Source organism: Helianthus annuus, chromosome 14 (assembly GCF_002127325.2).
Source record: "Helianthus annuus cultivar XRQ/B chromosome 14, HanXRQr2.0-SUNRISE, whole genome shotgun sequence".
Classification (NCBI taxonomy): Eukaryota; Viridiplantae; Streptophyta; class Magnoliopsida; order Asterales; family Asteraceae; genus Helianthus; species Helianthus annuus.
Window position 1 is genome coordinate 170,338,630 of NC_035446.2, and position 27,453 is coordinate 170,366,082.

At 35.1% G+C, this 27,453-nt stretch overlaps 2 protein-coding genes across 2 annotated transcripts; both read right to left on the reverse strand.

Annotated features, from left to right (window-relative positions):
- Positions 1-12,350: 12,350 nt before the first annotated feature.
- LOC118486611 lies at positions 12,351-12,905 on the reverse strand. Its single transcript, XM_035983174.1, has one exon. The coding sequence runs from the start codon at positions 12,903-12,905 to the stop codon at positions 12,351-12,353; it is 555 nt and encodes a 184-aa protein (XP_035839067.1).
- A 10,428-nt stretch (positions 12,906-23,333) lies between these two features.
- On the reverse strand, positions 23,334-24,631 carry LOC110905052 (protein EXORDIUM-like 3). Its single transcript, XM_022150938.1, has one exon. It carries the CDS (start codon positions 24,614-24,616, stop codon positions 23,510-23,512), a length of 1,107 nt encoding a protein of 368 aa, XP_022006630.1. The 5' UTR covers positions 24,617-24,631; the 3' UTR covers positions 23,334-23,509.
- Positions 24,632-27,453: the final 2,822 nt, after the last annotated feature.

The window sequence follows — 27,453 nt, forward strand, 5'->3', positions numbered from 1 at the left end:
CAATACTGTAATTTGAACTGAGGGCAAAGTTGTATTTGTTGACTTAGGTAAAATCGTAATTTGGCAAAAGTTAAAGTGATGGCAATACTATAAATTTGAACCGGAGACAAAAGCGTAATATAACTTTGCACTAAGGACAAAATCGTAATTTTAAGCTGGGGGACAAAACTATATTTTTAATTTGAACTCGGGCGAATTCAAAATTTTGAACTGATGGCAAAATCGTAATTTTGAATAGGGGGCAAAAGCATAGTTTTATTTTGAGCCGGGCAAAAACATAATTTTAAACTTAAGGCGAAATAATAATTTTTGAAAGGGGCGAAAATGCGAAATCGTCATTTTTAGTTTGGGCGAAAGCAAAAATTTATTTTGAACTGGGGCCAAAATTGTAGTTGTAATCTGGGGAAAAAATCATAATTTTGAACCGAGGGTAAAATCGTATTTTTGAGCGAGGGACAAAAACGTAATTTTATTTTGAAGTGGGGGCGAAAACATAATTTTATTTTAAATTAAGGACGAAATCGTAATTTTAAACGAATATAAAACAATAAAACTGGTGGTCCAATAGGAGAGTGCCACACAGCTGTGTGGCACTATTCCCCTACTTGGTTTTTGTATATGTAGTAAATAAACTAGTTAATGCCACCGCCCGCGTTGCGGGGCGATGGCCGAATAATTATCAATCAATTAAAAAAACACTATTATTGTTTTGTTAGGAAAAAAAAACTAAGACGATGACAAGACCGTAGTTCAGAGCTCAAGGCAAAACTGTAGCTTGTAAGGGTTAATGAGTGAGTTTTAGTAAGCTCCTTGACATGGAAAAAAATTAAATCCAGTAAACTAATATAAAAAAAACTTTTATAATTTTGCTAAAAAAACTAAAACGATAGCAATACTGTAATTTGAACTGAGTGCAAAGTTGTATTTATTGACTTGGGTAAAATCATAATTTGCCAATAGTTAAAGTGGTGGCAATACTATAAATTTGAACCGGAGACAAAATCGTACTATAACTTTGCACTAAGGACAAAATCGTTATTTTAAGCTGGGGACAAAACTATATTTTTAATTTGAACTCGGGCAAATTCAAAATTTTGAACTGATGGCAAAATCGTAATTTTGAATAGGGGGCAAAAGCATAGTTTTATTTTGAACCGGGCAAAAACATAATTTTAAACTTAAGGCGAAATAATAATTTTTGAAAGGGGAAAAAATGCGAAATCGTCATTTTTAGTTTGGGCGAGAGCAAGAATTTATTTTGAACTGGGGCCAAAATTGTAGTTGTAATCTGGGGAGAAGATCATAGTTTTGAACCGATGGCAAAATCGTAATTTTGAGCGAAGGACAAAAACGTAATTTTATTTTGAAGTGGGGGCGAAAACATAATTTTATTTTTAATGAAGGGCGAAATCGTAATTTTAAAACGAATATAAAACAAAAAACATGTTGGTCCAATGGGGGAGTGCCAGGCAGCTGCCTGGCACTATTCCCCAATCTTGTAATTGTATAGATGTAAAATGTCTGGCACTATTCCTCAATCTTGTAATTGTATAGATGTAAAATATGATCTGAAACAAAAGGTTTACGACAAAAAACTACGTAAAATAATTATATTTAAATAAATAATATTTGGTATCAAATTATCTTTTAACTTTTAAATTTGGCAATAAATAAACAAATACTTTTAACAATAATATAAGCTACTTCAGTACTTCTAATTGTACATCTTTGTCCATTATAAGACTTAAACCTTCGACCTTTTAGAGAAGGGCATCACTTTACACACTTGAATATCACCAGACCAAATACCCATCGGTAATAAATAAACATTTTTGAGCTATGGCATAAACATACATTAAAAAAAACAGTTTAATTCAAACGCAACTCATTTAGGTACGGTTTGGCCCGAAACTTAACATGAATCATTAATAAACCTAAATCTGTGTATTTATGTTAATTTTGTATGTTTACACACTTAATTCATATGCTTTCACACTCTTTTTTAAGATTGTCATGATTTGTTAAATAGGACGATTTATTTAATTTTTTCGTTGTCCATTCACGAAACCCGTCTCTCGTTGAAGAAAACATGATTAATAAACTCCTTGCTAAGTGATAGCATTCTTGAGGTTTGAGACCTTCTTGAGTTTCACAAAGAACTGCAGGTTAGTAGGCAAAAAAAAAAGGCGGTTAATTCAATCGTCAATGACATATTGATGTATTTAGAAGGCCCCTTAGACCATGTGTAGTGGTAAAGGAAGACCCTTGGGGCATTATCCTTCATGTAGTGGTCCAGTCATCAATGGGACGTTTTTCTAAAATGGGTGTAGTGGGGATGTGGGCATTGTGGGACATTATGTTAAAAGGGGTGTAAAAATTAAATAAAAAAACCATCAAAAAAAGGTATTGGCCAAACAAAAAGAAGGAAAGATGTGATTGGCCAACTAATTCTTGATTCGGCGTTTAATTTAGCACGCCCCAACCCACTTTTTGAAGAAAACGTCCCTGGGTGCGTTTTTGGGGCGTTTTTGAGGCAGTTCACGCCCAAATACTGCCCCACTATGAATGGTATTACAAGAAGTACTTCAATAACAAACTCACATCCCCTACCAAGATCTTTAAAAACATTAAAGTTCTTGGTTTTTTGTGGCTGAGGAACAGTCAGGTAGAAACTTGGGTCTCCTTATTGGATCATTCGGGTAGATTCAATGTTAATAATCTTGGACAGACTTTCTAGTGTGTGTAAGATTAAATATATTACGTATTAATATTTAATCTATAGCCATCATAATCATTTACATTATAGAGATCAAAATATATTAGAACCTATTATTTAATTAGTTGGTAATTGTTGATGGACCATATTACCCTTAGTAACTAATTAGGTTTCCTCCTGGGTGCTTATATAAGGAGAGTTATGTGGAGGTTTAAGGGTTACTCAGTTACACAATTCACACACCCCATTAGCCATAACATCATCACGAAACCTCCTCTCCTAACCGATACCCTTTTCGGTTTCTTAGTCCCCATCATCAGTCAGCACCCTAAGGAGGAACCAGATCAAGATGACAGGCATGTCGAACTCCATTACTGGATTCTCCTCTGCACTATCTGCTGTGACAGGTATGATTTATATTGTTTTCCTTCATGAACAAACAGAACTGAACCAACATGTGGTATCAGAGCATATGTTGATTAGTCAGTTCTGTTTTTGTATCCGAAACCTGGAATAAATCTGGAAAACAGAATTATAAAACCATAATATTTTTTCGTCATCATCATCTCGGATCTGAATTACATCATCTCGGATCTGAATCATGAATCATGGATCTCGGATGAATATGTTCAGGAAGTTTTACTGTTCCGAAATCAATATGTTTAAATGTGTAATAATATTTCAGAGATTTCGGATGAATGTTTGAGTATTTTTTATTTAGGGTTCATAATGTTCTTAGTCAAAATTCGAATTTTCCTTTATGTTTTGGAATGTGATTTGAATTGTTAAATGTTTCCCTAATTTTGATCTAATTTTGTCTATTAAGTTTTTTCGAAATCTGTTAAAAGGATAAACAGATTATGTTTTCGAAATTTTATGATAAAATAGATCAATGTTATAATTGGAAACTATATCACAATTCTCAATTTTCGAATTTTCAGTTATGTCATCACAATTAACAGCTGTAACAGGAAGTTTCGAGATCATCAGGTTGCGACTCGCAACCATGAGGTTGCTACTCGCAACCATAACGTCATCACTCGCAACCATGAGGTTGCTACTCGCAACCATTACGTCATCACTCGCAACCATGAGGTTGCTACTCGCAACCATTACGTCATCACTCGAGACCATGAGGTTGCTACTCGCAACCATTACGTCATCACTCGAGACCATGAGGTTGCTACTCGCAACCATAACGTGATTAGTCGAGACCGTAGTTGCGACTCGCAACCATAACGTGATTAGTCGAGATCGTAGTTGCGACTCGCAACCATAACGTCATTAGTCGAGATCGTGGTTGCGACTCGCAATCTCATTATTTTAAGCTGTTTAAATGTGAACTAAAGAAAAATTCTTTTCGGGGCCCCGCCCCGAACCCCGGGGGTTTGCTAAAAATTCTTCGATCCGCGCTAACGGGCGGTTTGCTATTAAATGATTGGTTTTTGTAATTATTTAGTTAATTAATGAGGATCAAATAATGTTTTACAAAACCAAAATGGCTTTACTTGAATGAGCTTCTGATGCATCATTTCTGGCCAAAGCTGACTTGATGCATCTACTTATCATCCAAGTATTACGAAAGCTATGTTGTGTGTGCATCATAAGCATGAATGTCTTAATTTCTGGCCAAAGCTGATCTAATTCATTCATAGATGGCATACTCAACAAGTGCATAACTAAAGTGTTTGTCTCAATTTTTGGCCAAAGCTGATTTGTTACAACCACTTTGCACATATGCTTAAATGATTACACTTCTGGCCAAAGCTGTTTTGTCTTCGTTTAAGTAGAACTTTAAGTAGTCTATTATTTTGATGTTAGTAATAGACATATCACAACCTCTTCACATAATGATCCTTATATTAATGATCCTCAATTAATTTTGTGATCATTTTGTCTGCCTTATTCTTAGTACCCATATTTTTTACTCACTATAATTTTCTTCTATAAATCTATATCTCATCCACTCTAATTCCTAAGCCTAAAATGTTTTGCTTTATTTAAAGTTTCTATAAGAACTAGCTCTTAAATTAAATCATTGATTATCTCTTAAGACACGATAACCTTATTGCTCTCTTCTGATAAGGCACTACAGAAGAAAAGTAGAGCATGATGATTAGGATAAATCGAACATGATGTCTCTTATGATAATCAAGAACTCTCTAATATAATTGCTATCACTAAAGTTATTCCAGATTAAGTTTTTCCTAAGACTAATCTATAATTGTGGAATAATCACAAGAACTCCTAAGGTGCATGTCTTCATTTAACTAATTATAAATTATATGGTTAAGTGGTATATGTGAATATATTATAATGTACAATACCATGACCCATAAAGTTAAGGGCTTACGCATGGAAATAAGTACATTTTCCAGTACATTACATACTAAGTTTTCATTTGTACAATTTGATGCATTATAAATCAGCTATAACACTCAAAAGTACCAAAGTATAACGAGTGTGTTGATAAGCAACATATGTACATAGAAATAAATGTTTGAAACTGGAAAATAAGATGTTATTCACCTTACAACCACTAAAACCTTAAGAGAGGATTGTTCTAAAGTCCATAGACAAATTACAAGTGCTAATCCCAACGTTAAGGTTCTTCAAGGGAAAATCTCACTGCATAATTATGTCATTAGACTAGGCATAAGCAACGAGACTATCCATTATTCTAAAGAACAGTTGGATAAATTAATTAGATAGTAACTTACTAATGATATTTAAGTCTGATAATTTTAATATTCCAATTAACACATGATTAGTTGACTCTAGTTCCATACGTTTCCTTACCAGAACTCGACAAATAACTAACATGAGAGTTAGTGACAAAATTAAATGTTAAGACTATAAGAACCATAATGAACAGTCTTCCAACAACGCTTTTCGATACCTTATATATTCTGATTAATCAGAATATAGTATCATAATTAAGGTGAAGGTTGTGAGGTTTGCATAGTCAACATAAAGTCACACTTATCTTAAACTCTCCTCTTATTTGTTCTAAATATCTGGATAGAAACATTACTAAGATGAAACTAGATGATACCTTATTTTTTCACAACTTTTGTCATCATGCTAATGAGAATTTGACAAAAAAGGAAAATGAGACTTATAAATTTCATCCATTAGAACCAAAATTCATGAGAAATTATAACATGTTTAATGAGGATGCTTTTTTCATCTAATCTCATTTTCAGTGATTCTAAATCATGACGTTACAGCCCTAAATATTACTTGGCTTAAGGAATAAGTATGGGTCCATCATAAGTCATTCATTGACATTCGTGGAACTTATTCCAAATGGAATATTCAGACATAATTCATTTATCATTTGAAAGACTATCAACTTGTATCTAAATTTTGTCGCATATGGCCTACGGTCTTAGAAGAACTCTATTCATATATGTAGTTAATCAGATTTCTATTAAATATGTCCTTAAAGTTTCTTATGATATCTGGACATTAAAGAAATCAAATAAAGTCTAACGTATATGTGATAGGTTCCCACGTCACGTAGCTTATTGAAACTTCTCTTGTAGCATTCTAGAGATATTAAAGATCAGTGGGAGCATTAAGTGTCTTAATAATAACTTGCAATCGTCGCAAGAGATGGGGGATTGAAAATTTTAAATTTCCACCTCTTGCACAAGACATCGCTCCATCACGACACTGTTCAATCAAACCTTATCTCCTTAAATCTAATGCTACTCTTACAAAAGTTTCATTGTTGCTTAATTGTGGGCGCACTTAGATTTCTTACCTAAACTAACATAATCCTCAACCAGAGAAACTACAACGACTAATGTCATTAATTTGTTTCCTCTATTAGAATTTGTTGGTCGTTAAGTATTGACCCTAAGCATGCTGAGTTCCTAAAGATTTCTAAGGTTAGTGGGAGCAGTCAAAGTCCTTATTATGACTTGCAAGGAATACAAGAGGCGGGGGGAAGAGTGTCATTAAATTTCACTCCGAATTTAACTCCGATTACACCTCTTGTACACTATACTGCACCAACTCTTACAAACTTAGAATGAAAATGATAGAAACCTAACCAAGAGCTAATCCATAAAATTGAAACTTCTAATGAACCCAATAATCAACTCAGCAGGTCATCTAGGTTTAAAAGCCTACTAACTTTGATGATTACATAACCTCCCTAATTGAAGTTGAAATGGATTTTGGAAATGTTTACTGATCCTATCTCTTCAAATTAAGCCATTAGTGTAAATCAATCATATGAATGGAATAAAACAGTTTTCTAGTAAAACTGATTTTATGTGTTTGTGTAACGTTTGGGATTTGATTGAATTACCTAAGAGTGTTCATAACTAAACCAAATCCTAATATAAGCGTTAAGACACTAAGAAGCTTGATTGATTGTCAAAGGTTGTACTCAGGAAGAGATAAATTATTAAAGAATCTTTATTACATATCTAACAAAAGATTTCTTTGAGGATCATCACTGTTCTAGTAGCTTATAATAGTTTTAAGCTACATTAGATGAACATTAAAACGATTTTCCCCAATAAATGGCTGACACATTTACATGTTCATTAGATAACAACCTAAAGTTTCAAACTGAAGGTTAAAGAACACTTTATTTGTAAGCCAATAATATCCATGTATGGGTTAATGCAAACATCATAATGTGATGAAAAGCTAACGTAATTATTTTCATCAAGAATCAAGTGGATTAATGTACCTACCTCAAGATGAGTGGGAGCAACCAAAATAAACTTGTCTATATAGATGACATTCTTTGACAAGCATATGTTACATAAGTCAAAGCATTGTTAACACAAACTTTGATATAATAAAACTCAGAGATATCTCTTACGTGATTGATATCATAACATACTGAGATAGACCCAATGGGATATTAGTTTCGTTCCATAAGTTTAACATTAAATGGGTCCTTACATATGTAACAATCAATATTGCTCTCCTTTAGAGGATAATAGGATAAATGAGATTATTTATTTACGCTTCATTAATTAGAAGCCTTATGTAAGTTTAAGTCTATACTCGTTTAGATATTACTCATATTGCAACACACTAGATATGTCTAGATTAATGTGTAGCATCTAATGGAGTATTACAATATCTTTAAAAGAAACGAGAGACTACAATTTAAAGAAGAAGTGAGAATTAAAACCGGTTTACTACTCTAACTTTGAGATATTTAAAGATTATAAAATGCAGTTTCGGGTATATCTTTATGTCAGCAGACAAAACCTATTTCATGGAGGAGTCATAATGCACTGATATTAACAACCTAAGTTATAACGACATAACTTGGTCACTAAATGTTGTTGGAAATTTAATCAGTGGACTCATAAGTTTATTAACTCCATATAATGTTTTGAAGAATTAGTGTGATAAAGTCAGCTACCATAACTCCTTGAACAGTAACAGTTCAAGAGGTGCTGCATTAAGTTTCGATACGTAATTAATTATTCGTTTATGAACGAATTGAGGAAACTAAGTTTTGTATCGAATACATTCATGATATGCTTAAGGATCCTATAACTGAAGGGCTATTACCCATAAGTCTTATTAAGAGAGCTCATAGACGGGTATTAATTAATAGTCGTGCGCAATTGCATATCGTACTATGAATGACTAAGTATTAGTTAATTTTCCTCAAGTTTGATTTTGTATGTCTGTTAGAATATGTTCAACCGGTATAATGGCATATAGACAAATAAAAGTTACAAATCAAACAAAGGGCTTACGCGTATTTTGATCATGATGATTAGGTTTTAAATTAAGGCTATAGTATGATTAATGGGGGTCCTGAGTCGCATAATGATTCAACGGCTGTATTTTTCTGCTATAGTACTTGTTTAAGGCTAAAATGAGTGTTAACTCCTGATCAGGCTTATCTAATACTCATAGTAAATGATTACTCGGCTAAGTGGGAGAATGTAAGATTAAATATATTACGTATTAATATTTAATCTATAGCCATCATAATCATTTACATTATAGAGATCAAAATATATTAGAACCTATTATTTAATTAGTTGGTAATTGTTGATGGACCATATTACCCTTAGTAACTAATTAGGTTTCCTCCTGGGTGCTTATATAAGGAGAGTTATGTGGAGGTTTAAGGGTTACTCAGTTACACAATTCACACACCCCATTAGCCATAACATCATCACGAAACCTCCTCTCCTAACCGATACCCTTTTCGGTTTCTTAGTCCCCATCATCAGTCAGCACCCTAAGGAGGAACCAGATCAAGATGACAGGCATGTCGAACTCCATTACTGGATTCTCCTCTGCACTATCTGCTGTGATAGGTATGATTTATATTGTTTTCCTTCATGAACAAACAGAACTGAACCAACAGTGTGTTGCTTCTATGTATGTGGTGTTATTTTGGTTGGGGTTTTACTAGTTGATATCTACTTACTAGAGTATTTAATGGAATTGATTGCATAGCGGTTCAAAATAAAAATGATAGCACTCGGATTATAGTATAGATCATATGTATGCTTATATAATTTTAGAACGATAACTCACACGCTATTTAAGGAAATGCCTTGAAGCCATAGATAACATCATGGAAAACCTAGACATTTATTATAAAATCAAGACATTTTGTTATAAGTCATCTTTATGTATGAAACTTGATGGCCGATCGCCAATGGGTCTTGTTTTGGTTCACTCCCGCGTACCACCCGTCGTTATCTATTGGTTTTGTTCTTATCCAAATTGTTTTGATAAATTGCCTAATTTCAATGTTGAAACCTTTAGTTTAAGTGTGCATGAAATTTTGTTCCAGATTCAAATTTAAAGTCAGTATATTAGTTTTGTGTGACTTCTTTTATGTATTTATTTGTTTTCTGAGGATAAAGGTGAATGTTTATGTGCGTGATGAAGCACCCCATATTATTTGCATTGACACTTTTGTAGAATTAAGAGGTTGATTATAATACGATTGCTGCGATTGCATACGCTACAAGTTCTTTTGTAAACATGCACATGCTTGTAGTATAACATTGTTCTTGATACATTTATACGACGCAAAACATAAGCACCAACGAAATGTAAAAAGGTAATTGTATATATTATTTTGGTATGCATAAACCTTACATCATACCCTTTATATAGGGTGATACTAAATTTGGCGTTGATGCCAAATCTTGAAATTTTTTAAATTGGCAAAATGGTCTTGAATTAGACGGTTGATGAAATGTGTGAATTTATGACATTGGCGCTTCACAAGTTATACAGTTGAAAACAAAATCAAACGAAAAGTGGAATGGAGGAATTCTTTGAAATCGATTGAATTGAGAGAATTTGGGTCTGAGAGTTGGGCAAACCGCCTTTGGGCCCATTAACGACCCCTCCGCTCTTATACTATGGGCCCCTAACTCCATACAGATCAAAAGTTATGGCCTTTTTAAGTTGGGCCTCTTTAACTCTTTGACACTTCTCCAGTTGGAACATGTAAGAGTCTGTAACATTACAATGACAGAAGGTAAATTGCTAACCAACATGTTTTCTATTTAAAACAAGGGGTATGCTTTAAGTTTGATGGTCACTTTTCAAGTGCATGAAAGTGGTCCAGAAATCAATCATCAACCTCAAATGTCGATTTTGTAGTGACCCGCATTATTGCCATCACACTAAATCATTAAGGGTGTATAAATATAGCCAAAATCAGTGGCATTTACGGTTTGGATGAATACCAGTTGGCTACTCAGTCACCATAAAGTCGGCTGATTTTTCAAACAACTCATCGAGTGGGCCACATGTTTTGCTGACAAACTTTGACATCGACAATTGATGGTGTCCCAACAAAGATTGTGTTTTAGAACACAAATGTGTTATCATGTAGTACATGAAACAATTGGCTCTGAAAACACAACTTTTATCCTTTGATTGTATAGATTGCCCAAAAATCTTGAAATGTTGATTGTCTCATCAAACTTTTAAGATATGGGCTATGACATAACATGGCCTGTTGGCCTTTAGACCTTAGTATCGATTTTAACCGTTCAAATATTGATTTAACTACATATACAAAAGTACCATATGGAAAACCATGATCTTTTTTATTAAAAGATGTAGGTTTTCTGGTCTTAAATGGTGTTACAAGTTACAACTGTCTAGTTAACTTTTCAGGTGGCTTATCTAGTTATCTACATACACTTGTGCTCATAAAGCCCCCTTGCATAGATCTTTATGTGATGAAGTTTTTGGTCTTGGGATTGAATTGTGTTGTGTTGATGAGAGTGGTCCATGACAGTAGGGAGAGTGGTGAACTACCAAAGCACATGGTGGATTGGATGTGATTACATACAAAAAGATAAAAAAAGGGTCCATCAAAGACAGTTTTTGATTGGTAGTACTATGATATGCCTTTTTATGGTCTTGTTTAAATTGACAAGCCCTACTGGACCAACTACTTTTTTCCTTAGCTTAATGAGGGGCTGGGTTGGGTTGGTGGATTTCTATAGAACTTGATCTAAACGGGTTTTAGTAGATTAGGGTTTTCTATTCAGAAAGGGATGGCGGCGCAGTTTGTTGCTCGTCTACCTGCTATCCTTATGTAATTTGCCCTGATGATTGAAATGAAATATAGATTTTATTACAACGGTTTATAGAATACAACTGTCGACCCGACTGTTTTGCCTAAGCTCCAATCGAAGGAGATGAAAGTTCTCATATAATATAGACAATTACCAATGTTCCTTATGGTCTAGTTAATGTGTGAGATCAAGTCTTTGTTTAATAAATAAAATGAAGACACTCATCTTTATGTATCTTGATGCGGTCCGTCGAGTATGTGTGGTCAGCACCGTTTTGTGAAGCTGTGTATGCAATCATGGGTGGCATGCTTGATGTTTAAAGGTAGATTGGTCCCTAAAAATGTGAATTCCTGACAACCTTTAGTATGCTGTAGCATAATAGAGGTTCAATTGTATAGACCTGTTAAAGTTTGTAAAAATGAAACTTTAATAAAAAGGGTTCTTCTTGAACTCGTTTTTATAGAACGATTATGACAATTATGGTTTGTTTTCTCATTCTTGTGAACATGTATAATTTTTTATTTTATACGAACATTGTTTTGTTGATATTGAATAGGTTGTTAGCTGAATAGATTGTGTTATGTACGTGTCTAAAACATGAGTGTTATTTGTCGGATTATCTCAAAGTGGACTTCATATAACCCAAATTAAGTAAATGAACAAATTTATTTTCAATATTTCATTATTTTTTATATAACTTATTACACAATAAAACAAAAGGAATTATCCAATATACTTTGTATTTATACTTTGTAATTCGGAATCTCCAGCATTTGTAAAATTATGTAAAATTCTTGGATTATGTCTAAGCTTACCCAACTAAATTTCTTGGACTATGTCTAGGCTTATCCAACTCATTTAAACATTTAAACAATAGTTCATTTGACAATGATTAATGAATATGAAGTTTTTAACTACCGAGTAAACCCTTTTTAGCAAAATTAATTTTTTTTTTTTGAATAGCCAAGCAAACTTTATTAAGCCAAACACAAACGAAAAGTTCAGCCAGAGGCTGATAACAGTACCAGAAACGAAAACAGAAGAAAAGGACAAGGATACAGACAGCAAAATTATACTAACTACACATTTAAATTGAAATCCCACCACTCTTGTTTAGATATTGATCTGTGCTTTGAACGTTGCAACACTCCATTTAGCGAAGAATCCTTGATCTCTTCCATTATCATCTGAACTGATCGGTTTCTTCCTGCAAAAATTCTATCATTTCTGTTTATCCACAGTTTCCACATCGATTGTACAGCGATCGCATGTAGACACTTTTTTACATTCCGGCACCTTTGGCTGTCAAGAAAAACTTGCAGTACATCTGTTAGATTTCCTTCCGTGTTCACCATTGGCGTTTTTGTCCATTTTGTCACCTCGCTCCATACTCTTTTCGCAAAATTACAGCGTAATAAGATATGAACCGCAGTTTCTTCACACTCATCGCATATCTTGCACATGACATCCTGAATATTCATTCCCCTGTTTCTTAGTGCTACGGCCGACGGAATCTTTTCCACAATAGCTCGCCAAACAAACATAGAGCTCTTCTTTGTTACCCAACTGTTCCAGCAAAACGAGTTCGGGACTGTGTTTATGTCCAGGCAGCGGCCTAAACTGTACCTAACCATTTTCACATTGAATTCTTCATCCTCATTATGTCTTCAAAGCCACTTATCTTCCTTGTTATCTATATTTATTTGTTGCAGACGGTCTTTCAAGCTATCCATCTTCTGTTTCTCCAAATCACTATATGGAACTCTAAGCCATGCCCAATCCCATATGATCCCCCCATTCACAGTTTTATACACTTCCTGAACTTTTGCTTTTTTCTGCGCTGATAATTGATATAAACATGGAAATTGATCTTTCAACGGTTCATTGCCCAGCCATAAGTCTACCCAAAACAAAGTTTTGCCCCCCATACCCACTTTACTTCTGAAACTTGTATTAATATTTATATTTTTCTTCATGAATTCTTTAGCTATATCCCCAATGTTTTTCCAAACCCCCACCATGGATTTTTTAAAAGGAATTGATTCAATTCTTCTTTGCTTTCCATGTAATGAACCTATAACTCTAGACCACAGATTATCCGGTTCCATCCTATATCTCCACCACCATTTTGCTAAGAGGGCCAAATTCATGTCCCTCAAACTACCTATTCCCAAACCCCCAAAATCTTTCAATGCAACCACTTTCTCCCATTTCACCCATCTAATTTTATTGTTTAGTGAACTCCCTCCCCATAGAAATTTTCTCCGTATCCTTTCTAAAACCTTTAAAACACCACTTGGGCATTTGTAAAGGGAGAAGTAAGAATTTGGTAGACTACCCATAACCGATTTAACTAGTATAACTCTCCCCGCAAATGATAGCGTCTTTGCCTTCCAGCTTTTTATTAAATAAATCAATAACTTCCTTCCAATGTGCCAATCTATTCATATTCGCTACCACTTTTAATCCTAAGTACACAAACGGAAATTTTCCTTCTTTGCAGTTAAAATGTGAAGCCATACTTCTCACTTCCTCCGCACTTGAACCCACCCCATATAAATGGCTTTTCCGAGGGTTTACTTTTAAACCTGATATTAAATAGAAAATTCAAAGAATCCTTTTGAGATTCTTTACATTGTTTTCCTCCCATTCTCCCAAAAATATCGCATCATCCGCATAAAACATATGTGTCAAATATGGCCCTTCCTTTGGCAATTTTACTCCTTGGAATATATCGTTTTCTTCGGCTTTCATCATCATCACATGTAGGGCCTCCATAGCAATGATGAACAAAAAAGGAGACAGGGGGTCACCTTGCCTTAGACCTCTATTGTAATGGAATTCGGCCGTAGGTGAACCATTCACCAAAACTGATCCTTTCCCCGCGAATAGTATTCCCATAACCCAGTTCCTCCATCTTGGGAGGAAACCCATATGTGTTAAGATGGAGATCAAAAACTTCCAATTTAATGTGTCATAAGCTTTTTCTATATCTGCTTTGAATACAAGCAAACGCTTTCCCGATCTTTTCGCCCAACCCACCACTTCATTTATAATTAGTGGACCTTCTATTATATTTCTACCCGCCATGAAAGCCGATTGGACATTTGAAACCACATTCTTGATGACCCTTTTAATTCTATTAGCAAGCACTTTAGAAATAACTTTATTTATCAAGCCAATTAGAGATATAGGCCTAAAATCTGAAGGGGTAATTGGATCATTTACCTTTGGTATAAGAGCAATAAACGAGGCACTGCACGAGTGGTGAATCGATCCATGGATATAGAACTGGTTCATAATCTCCATTATTATTCCTTTCACTTCCTCCCAATATGCTTTTATGAACTTGAAAGTAATTCCATCCGGTCCCGGCGACTTATTTGTACCGCAATCCCATACTGCCTTTCTTACCTCTTGTATCGAGAACTGACTCACTAAACCATCCGCGTCATCCCCACTTAACGTTTTAAAACCTCCTGCTCCAATTCTCGGTCTCACATAAACTGGTTCTTTGAATTTTTCTTGGAATGTCATCAGAAATTGTGTTTTTATTTCCTTTGGATCCGACACCCACACCCCGTTTATCCATAAACCACTGATCTTATTCCTGGCTATATGATTATTCACTATCGAGTGAAAATATTTGGTATTCTCATCCCCCAATCCTATCCATTTTGCCCTCGCCTTCTGTTGTAGATCCGATGCAATTTTACCATGCCACCTTTTAATCTTATCTTTGCAGTCTTGCCAAATGGCTATCTCTTCACTCGACAGTGCTCTACTTTCTGCTGAAATATCCAATTGTGTCAACTTATTCTGGGCTTCCAACAAGTCTTTCTCCTCTTCCTCTTTTTTGTTTTTGCGCCATTTTTTTAATTCTTCTTTCACTGCCTTAAATTTTGTAGCCAGTACCTCATCCTTAAATCTCGATTCACAGGTCGAATCAAGGCCCTTCCTCACTGTCTCGTCAAAACCCACCAAGTCGAACCAACTGTTGAACATTCTAAAGGGAGACGGACCAAAGCTATTATTTATAGTGTTTAAAATTAGCGGGCTATGGTCCGAGATATTTCTACCGAGTGCTAGAAGTGAAGCATTTGGCCATTTATTCATGAAATTTTCACACAAAGACTCTATCCAATTTACTCAGATTCGTACCATCTCCAGATAAAAATGTGTACTTCATCCCTCCCATGTTGTACTCATGGAACCCCCTACTTATAAAACTATTAAAGCATAGAGCTGCTCCTGCATCAAACTGTGAATTAAACCTCTCTTCGGGAAATCTGACCTCATTGAAATCCCCTAACATTAACCATAGCCCCGTAGTTGAATTCTTCACTGTCAATAATTCTTCCCACATGATTCTCCTACTATTTTTACTTGTCGAACCATAGACATTTACGATAACCAAATCTGTATCATCTCCAACAATCTTACCTTTTGTCAAAATGAAATTTTGATTTTTCAACTCCTGTTCCTTTTTAAAAACAGTAGAATTCCAGATTGATAATAATCCCCCAGACCGATCCACCGCGTCAACTTTCGAGAACTCAAAGCTTGTATTATCCCAGAACCGGGTAATTCTACTTAAGGTTAAATCCCTAAACTGCGTTTCTTGAATGGCAAAAAAAGACAAGTTGTACTTACTAATTAAACGTCTGACTTCAGCCGCTTTCCCTGCTCCACCAGCTCATTTTATATTAATGGATCCGAAATTCATTGCTTCCTAACATCCACCTGATCTTCAATAACCAAATCCTTTACCAACGAAACGTGCTTCGATAGATCAACACCCATCTTCTCCCCAATTTTTAATGTTGCAGCCGTTTCCTCTCCCACCTCTTGTTCTTCTATACCTGTCTCAACATCATTCACGTCGTTCCCAGTCTCAGAATCATGTTGCCAGAATAAGTCAGAAGTGTCATCCTCCTCCCACTCTGAATTCAATTCGTCTTCTACACTTGGCCCCTTATTCTCGAACAGACTGAAATCTTCCTCAGCAACTCTAATTTTGCCCTTGTTTTTTCCCCTACTCGATCTCCTTTTCTTTAAAGATAGTCTCCTTTTTACTCTGGTTCTAGAATCATCAGATAATTCAATATTTAGATCTGGGATTTTATTTTTTCCAACAGTATTTTGTGGTTTCAGTGAGTTCACACGGGCTTCCGCAAGTGATATTCTTTTCCTTTTCTTTTGGATTGTGCTATCAGGCCCACCTGCTTCATGAATAGGACGTCCATCAGTATTTGAAATAATTGGGCCACCTAACTCATCAACACTTGGCCCAACATCTACTTTTGGAGATACTGTCCCATCCGGCCCATCATTCCTACAATTCTCCATTTGTTCCCCATTTATGTTTTGACTTTTAATAGTGGACCCCTCCTCGTTAATAGCCTCCAGACTGGGAATTATAACCTCGTTTACCGCGGCGGCCGACTCCTCGGTTCTGGCATTGTTACAATCAAGATTTTTCGACTGTGCATCTTCCACCGGTTCTTCCTGTTCCGACTGTTCGTGGCCCGCCTTTTCATTTTCCGGCTGCATCTCCACCGGAATCGGAACTGAGTCTCCGTTTTCCTCTGTCTCCATGTTGACCGGTTGAGATGTATCATCATTTGCTCTAGGGTTTTGATCCTCATCCTGGTATTGTTCGTTAACGAATTCCGGTGTCCAGAACTGATTAATCTCTGAAACCCAGACATCAAAAAACTGGTTCTTCCATCTAATTGGTATTTTTTCTTCGATTGTTGATCCACTCTTCACTAAGACGCCAATTACTTCTTCGTTAAAACACACATCCTTCTCGTCTGCATCTGACTTTTTTATTATTTTTCCAAATTTTTCGCCAATACATTCAAAGACTGCGTCTATCCATAGTTGTAATGGAACTCCTCTAATTCTCAGCCACGCAATTCTTTCGTAAGGTATAGTTTCGCCGTTCCAAACACTTATACTCCTGAACCATTCCTTCCAATTATCTTCCTTTTCCAAAAACAAGTTTAGTTCTTCTGCTGAGTCAAAAACCAACAATAGTTTCAGTCCACCAATGTATATGACCTGTGCCCTATTCAATCCCAGATTTTTCTTCATCCGACTAACTCCTCTTAGTGCCTCAATACTGTGTAGCTCTCCAATTGCCGAAGAGCCTTTCCACACTTTTAATGGGACCGATTCGTTTGAAAATATTAGCTCGCTCACATTTGCTTGGTGTATCGGTCTGCCTGATACAATATCTGCCCAGGTAGTACCTTGTTTCACGTACCCATTTCTTGGAGCCGTCGGCTGGTAGTTTACTGGAGCATCTGGCACTTTCATCTTTTCCGCCCAAACCTTACTTTGACCACGTGTCTTCTTTTCCACTTTTACAAATCTGGCAACGTTTGCTCTAATCCTCTAGAAATTCATCTGATTCAAAGCTTTGACCATCTTATCAGCATCTTTCACATTGACAAATCTCAGGAAACCGAAACGGTTTCTTCTTTTATCCAATTTTTTTGCGATGTAAGCATCCACTATATGACCATATTTTTTGCACTCCGTCCATAATTCTCCGTCCGAAATATGAGGATGAATATTTGACACAAAAAAAGTTATCGCCTTTTCCTTTGTGAACTCTTCGTTGTTGTATTCTCGATTTGTGTTATCATCCGGCCGGTTGCCGGAAGAATCAATCTCACCCTCCTCTTTTTCCATGTTCCACCGTAGGTTTTTAAAAGGTTAATAAGATTCGTATCAGTCTAGCTGAACTATACTCGATAGCCGCGACCAATAACAGACCTACTAAGCAATCAAAACCTATGATTTAAGTTATTTTATGTTTTATGTATTGCCCGAAACAGCCGGCGAATGGATGTAGCAAGAAAGAAAATTAGGAAGAAAGGATAAGATCTTGATTCATAATAAAGTGAATCCGAAACGACCCTTCACACAGATACTTGAACTTGTTCACCGTCGAGCCGACACCGGATAACCAGTAATCAGCGAATGGATGACCACAAGAAGAAGAACCGGCGATGAAGGATGGATCAATTATCCTTACCCCCTAATCGACTTTAGTCTACAGTCGTCGAGCCAAACTGGTCGGAGTATGATTTATCTCACCAGAAAGTCGCCCTCACCGGAACTCGCCCTCACCGGAACTCGCCCTCACCGGAAATCGCCCTCAAAAAAATGTAGCAAAATTAATTACTATCTTTTCCCCACTTGCATAAAAACTATAATAACACGTTGTTTAATTGTTTACTTGATAATAAACTATAAAATTCTTTAAAACAAAATGTATTTATTAAATAGTTAAGGTGAGATTAATGGTTAGAATTATAGTCTTTGTTACGTCTTTTTAGGGGGTGTTTGGGTTAGCTTATTTAAGTTAATAAGGACTTTTTGTGAGAAGGACTTATTAACTTATGACTTTTTAAAAAGGACTTTTTAAAAAAGTGTTTGGGTTAGTTTATGAGCCAATAAGTCAATAAGTAGTTTTTTTAAAAGGTGTTTGGTTTAACTTATTCATGTAAAATGACCAAAAAGGGCATCTTTTAAAAAGTGTTTGGTTTGGCTTATTTAAAAAGTGAGGGCTATAATAAGGAATTTGTTCACATAAGGACTTTTAGGACTTGAGAAGTCAGGAATCTTAACTTCTCAAAAAGCTCCTTCTCAAGGGTAAAATATAAGTCATTTTAAAAGTCCTTTTCTATTTCCCAAACACTATTGCAACAACTTATTAACTTATAAAAGTCAATAAGTTAAAAGTTGAGAGAAAATAAGGAATGCCAAACACCACCTTAGTCCCTACACATATAAGAGCTTCTAGATTAGAGTACCGAGGGAAAGTGTTGTCCCTATTCCCCACCGAAAGTATGGCGCAAATCTAGGGGTATAAACAAGCCTAGAGGCTCAAGAGCTACTCGTGATCGGCTCGGTTAAAAATTCGAACGAGTCAAGCCTTATTGAGTCCGAGCCCGAGCTCGAGCCTGAAATAGAGTTCGTTTTGTTATCGAGCCCGAGCTCAAGCCTCAAATACAAAGCTCTTTTAGGCTCGCGAGCCTAAACGAGCCCATGCAAAATTTTAGTTTTTTATATATAATATATTAATAATGATGATAATCTTGATGAGCCGAGGTCGAGCCGAGCTTTGGCTCGTTTAGGCGATGTTGAAGTGAGCTCGAGCCGAGCTTTTAGCTCGTTTAAGGTTGTTCTCAAAATAGTTCGAGCCGAGCTCGAGCTATAGGTTTTACTCATGAGCCGAGCTCGAGCTCAAAGAAGTAGGCTCGAACCGAGCCGTGCTCGAGCTCGAGCTTCATAAAGACATAACGAGTCGAGGTCGGGCTTGGCCCAGCTCATTTACACCCCTACGCAAATCGAAAATACTCCCGAATAGAGACCAACCATATACAAATTTGTAAGACCGTTAATACCGAATACCCGTATTTAGCAAGTCGCTATTTAAATATAAAATATGCAGATTGTATTGCTATTGAAATCTAACCAAGACGAGTACTGTTCTACATTCTTAATATGTAACAAAAAGGTTAAAAATAATTATCAACTAGAAATTTATTTTCGTTCATCAACATTTTCAAAAAAAAATCCGCATACAAGATTATGTTTAATTTTTTATGTCAACTTTCCGCTATAAGTTTTATTGAAAACAAGAATGTATTCAAAATAAAGTTTTTTTACGGTTGTTAGGTCAAACCGTAAGCTAAACCGTTGATAACGGTTTTTGGTAACTGAAAACCGAAACCGAACTGTTAAAAACTAAAACCATATTGAACCATTGAAAATTAAACCAAACCAAACCGAACCGTTACTAACAGTTTGACTCCGGTTTGGTTTCACGGTTTAGGCTTGTAATTCATTAAATCAAACATTATGGTGAAGAGGTGTGATCTTACTAAAATTTATAAGCGGAAGTCATTAGATCTTGTAGTTGTATTTAAGAAAAAGTAACTGTCTTACTAAAATTTATAAGGGGATGTCATTAAATCTTGTAGTAGTGTGATTAACCCTATTTGCAGCATGCCCAAATGAGAAATTGGGCACTTAGCATAAACTCAATATATATATAGATATATATAGTGGAGAGTTTAAATGAGAAGAAATTTTTTATAAGAAGAAAAAAAAATAAATTTCAACCAATAAGAATGTTTTATTTTACTTCATTTAATACAAGTATTTAATGTTACTAAAAGGGTAAATTGGTAAATCTACATAGGTCATTGATTTGTAGTCTTCCTCTTTAATAGCTAATACATTAAATTTTTTTGTAACTTATCTTCAAAATATATAATTTTTTCAAAAAAAATAAAATAAAATAATTTAAAGTGTAGGATAAATTACGAGTTGTGTAGAACAAATTACGAGTTGTGTAGGATAAATTTTCAACGTGTAGGATGAATTTCGAAATATGTAGGATAACTTTTGATGTGTGTAGGCAAAAAAAAAAAGTTAGTGTGGAGGATAATAGTCTTTATGACTAATTAATTAGTGAAAATGATAATAAATGAGATAAGTGAAAAAACTATTTCATGTTTTACAAAATTACCCTTTATTCTTTTTCTTCTCAATTAAATTTTCTTCTCAAATGAACATTCCCATATATATATATATATATATATATATATATATATATATATATATATATATATATATATATATATATGGTGGGAGTTGGCTACAAAGTCAATTTTACCTACAAAGTGTACAAAGTTATAAAACACCATAATTTCAGCCATAAAACACACTCAAGATCCACAAATAACAAAGTGTAGATTACTAAAACGCCATATTTGTGGGTTTCGTGTTGTGTTTTGGATGATAAGGCTTTGATTTTCGAATAACTAACATTAATGTGTTCTATGTTGAATATCATGTTGTGTTTTATATTCATAGTTCTACGATGCTGTGTTTGAAGTTTTTATGTATTGTTAGTGTTTGGATATTGTGTTTTACTAATCTTCAATCTGTTATTTGTGGATTTTGAGTGTGTTTTATGGCTGAAATTGTGTTTTTCTATGACTTTGTACACTTTGTAGGAAAAATGGACTTTGTAGCCGAACCCCACCATATATATATATATATATATATATATATATATATATATATATATATATATATATATATATATATATATATATATATATATATATATATATATATATATATATATATATATATATATATATATATATATAGGGTAAGGATAGTGTAAAAAGGGCCTAAAGTGTGAGAAGTGTGAAAAGTGTATTATAACACTATATATAATACTATATAACACCATATAAACACCGTATAACAATATGTAACACCATATAATACCATATAACACTATGTAACACTATATATCATTATATAACAAATATAACACTATACATCTATCATAGATATGCTATCAGACAACCTATAGTGTTATATTTGTTACATAATGATATATAGTGTTACATAGTGTTGTATGGTATTATATGGTGTTACATATTGTTATACGATGTTTATATGGTGTTATATAGTATTATATATAGTGTTATAATATACTTCTCACACTTTGAGCACTTTTTACAGGATCCTCTACCTATATATATATATATATATATATATATATATATATATATATATATATAGGGAGAAGATCATGCGAGAACCACCTCTTATTGTGAGAACCGCGAGAACCAATGTGAACACACCAAAAATGCCTAAAAATAGCTAAAAATCACACAAAAATATTTTTTTTGAATTTTTTATTATTTTTTATAAAAAAATCGCTATTTTTCGAAGTCAAAAAAAAAATTTTTTGCTTATAGATTATTAAAACGCCATATTTGTGGGTTTCGTGTTGTGTTTTGGATGATAAGGCTTTGATTTTCGAATAACTAACATTAATGTGTTCTATGTTGAATATCATGTTGTGTTTTATATTCATAGTTCTACTATGCTGTGTTTGAAGTTTTTATGTACTGTTAGTGTGTGGATATTGTGTTTTACTAATCTTCAATCTGTTATTTGTGGATTTTGAGTGTGTTTTATGGCTGAAATTGTGTTTTTCTATGACTTTGTACACTTTGTAGGAAAAATGGACTTTGTAGCCGAACCCCACCATATATATATATATATATATATATATATATAGGGAGAAGATCATGCGAGAACCACCTCTTATTGTGAGAACCGCGAGAACCAATGTGAACACACCAAAAATGCCTAAAAATAGCTAAAAATCATACAAAAAAAATTTTTTTGAATTTTTTTATATTTTTTATAAAAAAATCGCTACTTTTCGAAGTAAAAAAAAAAATTTAAAATTTTTTTTTTTGCTTCTAAAAGTAGCAATTTTAACATAAAAAATATTAAAAAAATTCAAAAAAAAAATTTAGATTTTTTTTTGATTTTTTTAGATTTTTTAGATTTTTTTAGGTTTTCTAGGGGTTTAGTTTTTAGCATTTTAGCTTGGGGGGGGGGTTAGGTTTTTGGGGGGTGGGGGAGGGGGGTTTAGGTTTTTTTTTTTTTTTTTTTTTTTTGGGGGGGGGGGGGGGGGGTTAGGTTTTTTTTAGCATTTAGCTTAGGGGGTTTAGGTTTTTGAGGGGGGGGGGTTAGGTTTTTTTAGATTTTTTTAGCTATTTTAGGTTGTGTTCACATTGGTTCTCAAGGTTCTCACAATAAGAGTGGTTCTCGCATGAGCCCCTCCCTATATATATATAATTTCAAAAATTCAAGGATATCACACGGTCCGGTCGGGTTTCAAATGTAGACCGCAAACCAAACCGTTCATTACGGTTTCAAAATTTTGAAACCGGCCAACCGTAAATAATATAAAAAACCAACCGCGAAACCAAACCAATGACCGGTTTCACGGTTTTAAACCAAACCGTGAACACCCTAAGTATCGGTACTGTTTTATATCAACACCGACTAAACAACATTGGTGCGATTTATTCATTTATGGTTTTCAATGTCAATACTTCGTTTGTATCGTAAACTATACCAACTACTAGAACGTAAACTATACCGACTACTAGAACGGTACCAAACCAAATACATACATATTTACAGACGTATCACACTACGAAATTTCTCCTGGTAATAATTAACAAGCATAATTTAATTAACTTCATTGACAATATATTAATGATAATATAATCAACAAAAACACAAACGAAAAAGAAACCAATAACCAAAGTGCAAAAGGTTTAACACCCCACTAGCCGAGCCGAGTACACCACACTTGGACCTCTCCCTTTCAATCAAGCGCATTCGGGCCAGTACAGTAATTAACCACATGGTTCCACACCCACTGCACCAAAAACCTCCTTCGAATCCCTTGCATATTATAAGTAGCTCCATCTCCATCATTCAACATTTGTCCCGTGTAGGACCCACCACCACCGGTCCCGTAAATCCCCTCACACAGATCAGCAATCTCCACCGGAAACGACGGGTCTTGACCCGCGTACCAGGCATTCACCAACGGGTTCGAAGCCATCTCAGCAATCTCATGAGCTATCACACTAACCATCCCGTCAATCCCGACGTCACCGTTAGGTGACTTTAACGGTTTTAACCCCGGGATATATTCGGGAACTGCGAACGGGTATGCGCACACACCCGGACACAGTTTTGCCGAATTACCTACCCACGCGTAGGGTAACGTGTACCCCACGATCGATGGGTAGGTAAAGTAGTGGAACCCGCATACGTTCTGGCAAAAATCCTGAACGTACACGTCCTCTGAAGTAAGTAAAAGGTATAACCCTCCCTTAGGATGAACCGGTAACGGTTTTGTTTTGGCTGACACGGCTGATTTAATAACATGTTGTATTGATAACCGGGTTAAGGTTTTACCATGTGACATTAACCTGTCGTTTTTCTCTCGTCCGAGGTGGACTGTTTTTGACACGTTGGAATCGGTTTGGTCGGTGTACAGCTGGACTGTTTTCCACCACCCGGAGACCGACGGTGAGCGGTGGTCGGAGGTGGAGATGGAGTTGATGAACTCACGGATGACTCTTTTCTGTGGACTCGGCCATTTCCCGTACCAGATTATGTGTACGGTGATGTTCTCGGTCAGAACCGGTCCCATGTGGTATTTTAGTTTGACGAATTCGGACGAGCCTTCGAATTTTTTGTTGGAATCGAAATGAAGATTTGTTATGTTGTGTTTTTGGTTGGGCCATGGACGCCATGCGTTTGTGAGGTGGATGGTGGTGAAGAAGAGGAGAGTGAGTGTGATGAGAGGTGGTGGTGGTGAACGGTGGTGGTGGTGGTGGTTATTGGCGGAGTGGCGCATTTTAGTGGAGTGGTTGGTGAAAGGGGGTACAGGTGACGGATGGTTCGGAGAGTAAGACATTATATGTCTGAATGGTTTGTATATATATGCGCAGAGTGGACGAAGATATATTTGAATGTTGGTAGGTAAATTACACTACTACCCTTTATAAATATTAGAATATATAAATATATAAATATATTTTTATTTTAACTTGTAAAAGAGTTCTACAAGTTGATCAAACTGCAACACTTCGAAAAAGAAACTGCAACACTTCGAGTTTTGAAACTTTCTCATGATTTATCATTTTTGAATATACAGAAACAATGTTTTTTTATCTACGCGACCGCAACACACGTGTTCTTCTACTAGTTAACTTTTAAAAAAACTGAAACATTATTGCAAGTTTTAAACACTAACTTATTGAAACTATAGTATATTACATTAACTAATGAGAACCATCTATTTCTTGTGACATCTCTTATTGTTTTTCTCCTTTTGACTGACTATTCTAGTTCTAAGATACATAATTATTCATTCTCAATCAACAAAGGTTTCCATCCGAGCTAGCAATACCAAGATGTGATGAAAAGTTGTTAATAACTAAAGGTCTGTAGCTTAGCAATAATAAGGTGTGACAAAAAGTTGTTTTTTTTTCGTGAAATTGAGAGTTCAAATCCTAACAAAGTAGGATTAATGGATGTTTGATTCATCCTCCTTTCCACCCTATCGAGATAGGGCAAGCTTTTGTGACTATATTTAAAACACTAAAGTTTATTTATATGTTTACCATGAAAAGTAAACTTTATATGAACAACAAAATATACTGAAATAGATAATGTTTTTTTTATTAGAATACCTGTAATGGGGCTGTATATTACGTCTCATCCTCCCATAATGTCCTATAGTGCCTATGAACACCATTACGGAGGGCGCCATGTGCGGCCTCTCCCTCCTCCTCGCGAACACCATCACGGCGTGGCACTTTCTTCCCCACTCACACACATATATATATACATACATAAATATCCCCACTACACACTCAAGTTATATAAAGTCTCATATAGCCCCACAAAGCGCTTTATGACTACACATGACCTAAGGGAGTGGGGGTGCTCCACTTTCCATCACTCACCACACCCAATCATCAAACGCCACGTCATCGAGCTTAGTTCCATCATAGTTATGGATTTCAGTGGGGGTGTTCATCACTAGCTTGGTCCCTCCCCAACGGTCACATTCCCAACGTTCACATCTCTTCTTCATGCGTGATGACGAGCACGCATTTTGGCCACCACGCGTGGTCGCCTTTGGTGGCGGCAGTGTTCCACGCATGGTCACCAAGCCACCACGGTTCATCACAGAGCGCCCCACCCCCTAATATTGCGTGAATTTCTTATATACTTTTTTTATTAACTTTTTGATATATTATGTATATTTGATAGGTAGCTATAATTATAACCATTTGTGTTAAACAGTGAAAACAAATTTCGTTAAATGTTTTTAACAATCACTTACAAGTCCCCACAAAGCAAGTGAGGGTAAAAAGGGACGTCTCCTTTCGTGGTATTTTAGCAAAAGCAGTTTTAGAAATAGTATTGTAGTTACAAGTCTCACTAGCATTAACTTTTAGTCCTACCTCGAACTTCTATCATATATGTAACATCATGAATAGGAGGCTATCGAATATTATGAATTCTGATTTTTAACTGGGTTAATTGGGTCCCGCTCAAAACAAATTGCTTTGTATGGAGAATGATTCATAATAGAATACCTCTCTTCGCAAATCTTCATGTGAGAGGTGTAATGGTGGTAGACGACTCATGCAAAGGATCAATGTGGATCATGTGTTTTGTGTTTTTTTATGTTCTTTCTCGAATCATGTTTTGGCGATGGTTGTTCAAGTGGACTAATGTGGCTATTCAAGTGCCTTCTAATTGAATTGAGTTTTGCCGTATCATAAACTCATGTTCAAATTTGAAGAAAGGGAAAAGTTACTTATTACGACACTTTTTTATTCGACTATTTCGCTTATTTGTAAGGAGAGAAATTCCCAGGTGTTTCGAAAGGGGTCTCATTCTGCAATGAAAACCGTGAATGATATCTTATGTTTGTTTTTAATCGGATTCGTTGTAGAAGCAATATGTCTAGTATTTCTTGATCGGGTTGGGTTTGTTCCCCAACTAACTATATATAATCGTTTCTATGTCTAGCTTCTTGCTATCTTTATTTGTACATGTATTTCCGTCCGCCAACCAAAAAAAAATAACCGGCTCATAATTAAAACCTATCTTTTATAATTTTCTTATGAATAGCGTATAATTATTAGAGATTTTTATTATAATATCTTATACTATTATTTTTTTACGCTAAATATTACACTCTCCGAGTATATGCTAGAGGCAATAGCATCTTGTAACCTTTAGATTTCCCACCATAAAGCTCGAGGCAATAACATAAGGTGACCTTTGGATTTGGCATTCTGTTTTTGAAAATGCCGGCTCGAGGCAATCCCACCATAATGCTCGAGGCACTAGCATTAAGGCAATAGCATCACATGGTCTGACTAACAGTTTTGTTGAACGCTTGCACTGGATTAATAACTTACGTGACATGGAAGCTCATTACACTCTTCCACATAATTTGACTAAGCACCTTTGGGCACATAGGCATGCGGGACAAAAGGAAGATGACGAATAGTTGTGTTTTATTATGTAGTTTGTTTAAATGAATTTTTCTTTTTTTAGGGTTGAAGTGTGTACTTTATTTAAATTGTCGTATGTGTTTATTTAAATAAATTATCTTGTTATAATTTTATTTTTCCATATTTTTAAATAACTTAATAATAAAAATAATTATAATTATTAGTTAAATAAATTATAAATAGACCATATAAATTAGATATAGTTTAAATAAAA